This window comes from Taurulus bubalis, assembly GCF_910589615.1.
Source record: "Taurulus bubalis genome assembly, chromosome: 19".
NCBI lineage: Eukaryota > Metazoa > Chordata > Actinopteri > Perciformes > Cottidae > Taurulus > Taurulus bubalis.
This window is the reverse complement of record NC_136607.1, coordinates 12,649,601-12,656,397: the sequence shown is the minus strand read 5'-3', so window position 1 is coordinate 12,656,397 and position 6,797 is coordinate 12,649,601. Positions and strand designations below refer to the sequence as shown.

The following is a 6,797-nucleotide window of genomic DNA, read 5'->3' as shown; positions in this document are numbered from 1 at the left end:
ACCGACGACTCTTCCTGTGGGTCCTTCCCTCCGTTTACATCCGCCGAGCTCTTCGTTGCCGTCCCCTCGGTCCACGTACTTATTCATCGCTCTCACGTGAAATTCTGAGCAATAAACTTTGGCCGAGGAGCAGTTGTATCGCTGGTGCCGCCATACTTCCATACGCAAGGTGGTTTACAGAAATATGTGGGTGGGGCGACGCATGACGTCGCGTGCGTGCGTGGGCTCGTACAGGGGAGCAGAGCAAAGGTTATATGGTGCTGGGCGTGCAGGACAGGGGACCTCCAACTCCACGAGGTCAAACTAAGAAGACATTAGTTGAAGAAAAACCTACCAAAACCCGCCTTTTAACACTTTATTTGATCAGATTCTCTGGCTTGAGAGGTATGATAGTGTTTTCACAAGCTTAATGTGTATCTTAGTTCCTGCCATGGTGTAAAAAGCCCCACAAAAATCTGATGGACATCCTATGTGACAATGACACTGTAAAGTGCCTTTTTTCCTGAGCTTTGTACACTGATAACAAACCAATATAATTAAAATATACATCTGTTGTGCTCCGATTGACCTCACCAGTTCAGCCACCATTTAATAGCAACAACTCAGTGCTTACAGTCTTAATGCACAAAAAATAAACATTTTAAAAGATGTACTGTAATTTATACCCTGTTATTGCTACTGGGAAAAGACTGCATACATGCATTAACTACATTACCCTTAAGTTTACCGACACTTTCCTCTCCGTTTCACCAACATTCAACAAAACACACTGAGAAGTAATGGATTTTATAGAAAATGTATTGCATACAAAACAAATTTGTATAACACCACACATTATCAAAAGTGTTGCACTAAACTTCTGTAAAACATAACCGTAATTCTAGTGAATTCTGAATGCTGCAGAATTAAGAGAAATACACATCAGTTCTATCAGCAGTCAATTAATCATCTGTTTTGTTACATCAAATTCACTTGGAGCTGTTCAACTGTACAATAGGACTATCACTATGAGAATGGTTCTTTGAAAAAAGGATAATCGGTCCTCGAATAGCTGACATATGTCCCTGACACAGCTGCTTGATCAGGTGCTTGATCAGGTCAAAGTGTTGTGGTCTTTAACCCTCCTGTTCCAACAGCTTCTGTTGCGTCAACATTACAATCTCCTCCATCACTTCTGGTTTCAAGATGTCCTTAACCTATCCAGGGAGCATAAAACAAAGAATTAAATACCAGTTATGCTGAAAATGTCACTGTATTTTGTTACTGAGGCACACAGTATTTAGAAATAATGTCTACTTCAGTGTCCTGTGAGTTGTAGCTTGAAAGGATTGTTCAAAAACACATAAAAACAACAGGGTTGGGCTTAATTGGCGAGAGAGAAAACTTTGCAAGTGAATGTCTACATCAACAATTAAAAATAACTATTGTCCATGTAATATGCAATATGTGCCACATAGATACGCAACAACAATATTGTGATAGTATATTTTCTAACATGCTGATATTATATAAGCACTGTATTCACGAGAAGCATTAGTGATTAAATCATCAGTTCCCCATCTACAGAGCAGTGAAATCAATCGCGTCTGCTCCACACTGTTTTAAAACAGCAGAGTCAAAGTTGAGAACTGCAATCAATTGTTGCATTCCAGTAGGTTTCCAATATGACCACCAGATGGCACAATAAATCACAGAAACAATCTTTTTGATTTTTCATTGACATTACTTTCCATATAAAAGACAGTGTGGGTCATTCAAAAAAGAATTGTGTGCAGTTGAAAATAAATAATCTGATTGCTTCCTACCTGATGTTGAACTGAAGATTCATAGCAATAGAGAACACTGGTGTCGTACAAAAGAACTTTGTGTGCCGACAAAGCCAGTAGGCAGTTTCTCAGCCTTGAAATCACCTCTCGATCTGACAGACTAACAGGCTGGAAGGGCAAAGACCAGATATACACAAACAAATAAATGAAATGTATACATGGAAATACAGTTTGGATGCAGCAGATTCATATGAAGTAAAAAAGTAGAGGAGACCTAAACAAGATCAGGTTAGCCGTTAACTTTTTAATTTAAATCCATGTGTATATTCATCAATATATTGACTAGTGAACCTATGAAATAGTGTTCTGTTCCCACCTCCAGGCTGGTATAAAAGCCCCCAGCCTCCTCCTCCTGTTGTTCAGGTGTGGGATACAACCACACAAAGCCGTTATTTCCGAGGATCATGGATGCACCACAAGGCAGGTTGTGGAAATGGGTTTTCTGCCTTTTGATCAGAGAAGGAGAAAGCTGTACCAGCACTCCTTGACCCAACTGATGGACGAAACAGGATATTAGGTCAAATTAGGTTAGAAGACAAATGCTTGTATTAATTTGAGCATATACTGTACATTTGTTCTGTCTATTGGCTTTTATTGTTGCATCTTACCAGAGTACAAGTGGACCAGCAATGCAAAGTAGAAGATCACTAAATAGTTACCCATTTTGCACTGATGTTACATATCTAAACATTTATTATCATCTCCAAATAAGTGCGACACTAACCACTGAGTGAATCATTTCCTGTTTATAGAAATGTGTTGTTTACATTTTTGTATAGATTAGTTTATACTCAATTATATATGTATGTATAATGGGCTGTACGGACGTGGTTACAAACCCAAAATGTGCATATTTGGGGAATTCCAAGGTTTGCAAACCACATCTGTGATATCACTGTCCACCCACAAGTGTATCCTGGCCCTATGTTTACATTCTGATTTGTTCATTTGAGATACTAACAGTAAGTCATAGAGCAAACTGAACCATTATTTGGCAGTACCATCACAGCTGTATTTGGCACTTGTCAGTGTGTCGCTTCACTTACTTTTCCATACTTTAAACTACGGGTGTGCATGGATAGGGCTCCATCTGTGAAGACAGACTGCACCTCAGCCTAAAAGCACAGGAAAAGAGCAACAACAACAACATGAGGGAAAATAATGACACGGAGAAGCCAATGAAACATTATAATAAACTATGAGTTACACTGATGAGATCGCCCTCCTGAAGGTATTCTCTCATGGTGAGCTCATCTTCTGCTGATCGTCTCCTCTAAAAGAGAAAATAAAATAAAGATTTTAAGCAATAAATACAACTTAAGAAAACTTCTCTGCCCAAACCTATTTTCCTGTCCTTTATTATAATGCTAGAGCAGCCAACAGTGTAATACACAGAACACTTCTTCCAGTGAATCACGTTTTCTAGCCTCTCACCAGCTCTCCTCCAGGCAGATTGACAGAGGACAACAAGAGGACCGAGTCCAGTCGGGAGTTGGTCTCCACCTTCCACCTTTTCTGTTGTACCTATACATGTCACAAAAAAAAACCCATATTGATAAAAATGTCTTACTCGCAAAAATGACAGCAGCTAATATTTTTAGGATACATTTAAAATGTAATAAAGAGATGTGGCAGCAGTGCTTTACCTCTGTGATTCTGCCAACCACCACATCTCCAACCTCACCGTTGAACCTGCAATTCAATAACATAACACTTTTAATTATGTAATTATAATTACTTAACTTATCATGAGTACATAAAACTTGCATGTGTCATTTCAACAAGGCACACTAAACTTTCTGACTATACATGTTTAAGACCTTAAATGTAATCACTTACCTGGTCTTAAGTGGTCTGACACAGATCAGCTTGTCTACTCTCTGCACCTCTCCAGCAACTGAAGCGGTCAGCTTGTCATCATCAACATAGGTACCATGACCCCTGGGATAAATGATATATACCAATGATGAGCTGAACAGGAATGTGCCAAAGCAAACGCTGGGTGACCACCGCAAAGTAAATCACAGACATAATGTTATAAGATTACATTATTATTTTTTCTTGCATTGTATGGACGTCTTAAAGGTGGGAGGATTTACACTTATCACTGTTGATGACACACCAGGCAGGCTGGACACAAGGTGTACATATTTCATAAATTGGGAAACAGCTACACCATTATGGTCAGAGTACAAGCAGAAAACCCCCAGCTTTTGTAATCAGCTAAACCGTGTAAGGGAGGTAACTTTACGTTAATGCTAGTGCAACGTGCATAATGATGATGATGTTCAATCAACCATCTTCCTGCTGATAATGCTCCTATCAAATCTACTTTATGGTACATTTCCCGAAGTGATCCCAAGATCATCAAGCTTCATTGACAACATGGTGTGGCCTCGAGACACAGCAGGCAATCACACCACCGGTGCACCAACATAATGCCTACCTCATGAAGCCGGTGTCTGAAGTGATAACATCGCCGGGAACGACCAAATCTTTTCGGTCGAAAGCAGAAACCGACAACGACACTGCTTTTTGAATAGTTGGTAATCTCATGTCAGCAGCCATGCTTCTTTTTTAGTTTCTTCTTCTTCTTCCCTCCCGAGGCAGTTAGCAAACAACTCTACGTATTATACCGCCACCTACCTGTCGAAGTATTGGGTATTCTAACTAACGTTACTATATGTTTAAACCGCTTAATAAGTCCAGAAACAAGGAATACATTGAAAATACTGTATTATTCAGCGAGCTAGCTTGTTAAACTTCTTCTTTTTTTTCTGTTTCCGTTTTTCTTCTTCCTCCTCCGCTACTTCTTCTTGTCGTCTAGCAACGTGTATTGCTCATCACCGCCACCTATTGCTCAGAAATGTGTAATACCATATTATTATCTCGTTTTCAATCTTTAATTAAAACAATTCCTACCAATACCAAGTACCGGCAATTCTGAGATAAAGACCATATTATTCTCTACGTCATTGGCTGACACGGTGGTAAATACATGATGTAATAACGAGGTTGTAAAAGAACCATAAACATTAAATATCAGATAAAATAAACATCATTAAATACGTCCGTATCAATAACCTAGATCAAAGACACAGGTAAATATAACTAAATGTTTTGAGATACACGTATACTGCCATCGACTGGTAGAAAGGGTAAACACCTTTACTCTCCGTCTCCTCATAAAGATTCTGCTCTGCGTTCACTCAAGAAAAAGCCCAATACGGTTGAAAAAGTGAGTGCTAACAGCAACAACTCTGCAGACAACAATTACTTTGATTAAACTATATTACTTGCCTACAACCCTGCTATTGCCTTCGCTTTTATTTTTGACAGACTCGTACTTCCGGGTCACCTGCCTCGCTTTGCGTCTGTCTTCAAAAGAAAAGTCAAAAGAATTACATGCAAAAAACAAATCCGCTCGTTAATTGAGTTCGGTTCTCTCGTATTTTCGTTTTTGGTTCCAAACCGAAACAAAAAAAACATGATGTTTCTGCATTTTCGACTAAACTATAAAACAAACGATCAGAACTTACACGGACCCTGATAAATGGTAGTTTCGTTCCCTGTCAGTAGATGGCGTTCTTGTGATCTGCAGCAGGGCTTTCAGCCTCAGCCCTGAGGTCTCACTGTCTGTATGTATCTCATAAACAAAGACTCCTAAAGGTTCTTTTATTGACAGAAAACAGTAAAAGAACACCTGACATGACATTTAATGTCATGTCAGTATGCTAATTTATAATTCTTGTCTTAAAACTACAGATCAGCTGTTTGTTCGGCACATTGTTTTCTCTTGTTTATCTGTGAGCACTTTACATTAATTTCCTGTAGTAGTTATTCTTATTTTTGTACAAAAAAATATTAAGGGATGGAAAGAAACTAAGTAGTTTAATTGATTAACGTATTCCATTTCACTCTACTCCACTACATTTTGGAGAGCAATATTGTATTTATTTGGCAACTTTCCATGGTATTTCTGTTTTTTCGACCTCAGTTCTGCCAATTGAAGTGTCTTAAAACGTGCATTACCTCTACTGACCAGCAGGGGGCGACTCCTCCGGTACAAAAAGAAGTCCGACTTGATAAATTCCCTCAAAACACATTGTATATTTGAGTTTATGGTCTCAATCGCTAGTTTCAAGTCTTCTTCAATACAGCATGAAGTTAATTTAGTAAAGTATGGTCGCCTGGTTGCTAAGAGTACAATACACCATAAAGCAGAGTATGAAGTAGGCGGTCTTACAGTGATTGACAGGTCGCTGCCGCTATCAGAGCCGTATACGTTAATGTTTATTGGTTTCGAAAAAAACAACATGGCGAAGCCGTATTCCAAGATGGCGACGGCGAAATCGCCGAACTCGAGGCTTCATCGGCAGTCCACAAATCAATAGCTGACGTCACGACGACTACGTCCACTTCTACGGTTTCACTTAACGGAGTGCTGACGTCAGGTGTCAACACCATGCTAACGTCTCAGTCCTGGCCAATCAGCGTAGAGTCCCACCGACTCTTGTAAAGATGGCGACGGTGAGCAACAGAGGAGTGAAAGCTGGACGCTTTACAGTTACTAAACACCGCTGGTTCCGACAACGTGAGAATTGACACCGCAGCGGGAGCGAAAGTTAAGCGAACCATTTGTCAGCAGCAGTAAGCTGTTTGAAGCTGCGCGCCTGGTTGCTTTTTGTGTTCGGTTAGACTGCCGTTGCCTTGGATAGCTCATTAGCTTCAACTTGGAAAGCGAAGGCTAGCGCAGAGCTAACCTAGCTAGCTGTGTTGCTCCATCGGCTGCTGGGAACTCTACAAGACATTCATGGATTGAACACCGGACTACATGTGCATACGTAAAGTTTTAATGTGTACAGAAGCGACGCACATGACTCGTTTGGATTAAACACACTTTCGGGAGGAATACGGTGCACCGGCGATCTGGCATTGCGACACTGCTTGTTGCGCCAAGGCGAAGTGAGT

The 6,797-nt window shown here is 40.1% G+C and overlaps 1 protein-coding gene across 1 annotated transcript; it reads right to left on the bottom strand.

Moving 5' to 3' along the window:
* Positions 1-787: 787 nt before the first annotated feature.
* On the bottom strand, positions 788-4,715 carry exosc2 (exosome component 2). The gene is made up of 9 exons (XM_079235174.1): positions 4,273-4,715; positions 3,666-3,767; positions 3,473-3,518; positions 3,261-3,350; positions 3,034-3,099; positions 2,873-2,941; positions 2,143-2,319; positions 1,806-1,934; positions 788-1,196 (listed from the first exon to the last, which is right to left on the bottom strand). Exons 1-9 carry the CDS (start codon positions 4,392-4,394, stop codon positions 1,116-1,118), a joined length of 882 nt encoding a protein of 293 aa, XP_079091300.1. The 5' UTR covers positions 4,395-4,715; the 3' UTR covers positions 788-1,115.
* Between the last annotated feature and the right edge of the window lie 2,082 nt (positions 4,716-6,797).

What these genes read in the sequence shown, in the direction of transcription:
- exosc2 (XM_079235174.1), bottom strand. Translation starts at nt 4,394, where the DNA reads ATGGCTGCTGACATGAGATTACCAACTATTCAAAAAGCAGTGTCGTTG. An exon ending in GTCAGACCACTTAAGACCAG is followed by an intron (nt 3,519 to 3,665) that starts GTAAGTGATTAC and finishes ATTGAATTGCAG; the next exon opens with GTTCAACGGTGAGGTTGGAG. An exon ending in TGGTTGGCAGAATCACAGAG is followed by an intron (nt 3,351 to 3,472) that starts GTAAAGCACTGC and finishes TGACATGTATAG; the next exon opens with GTACAACAGAAAAGGTGGAA.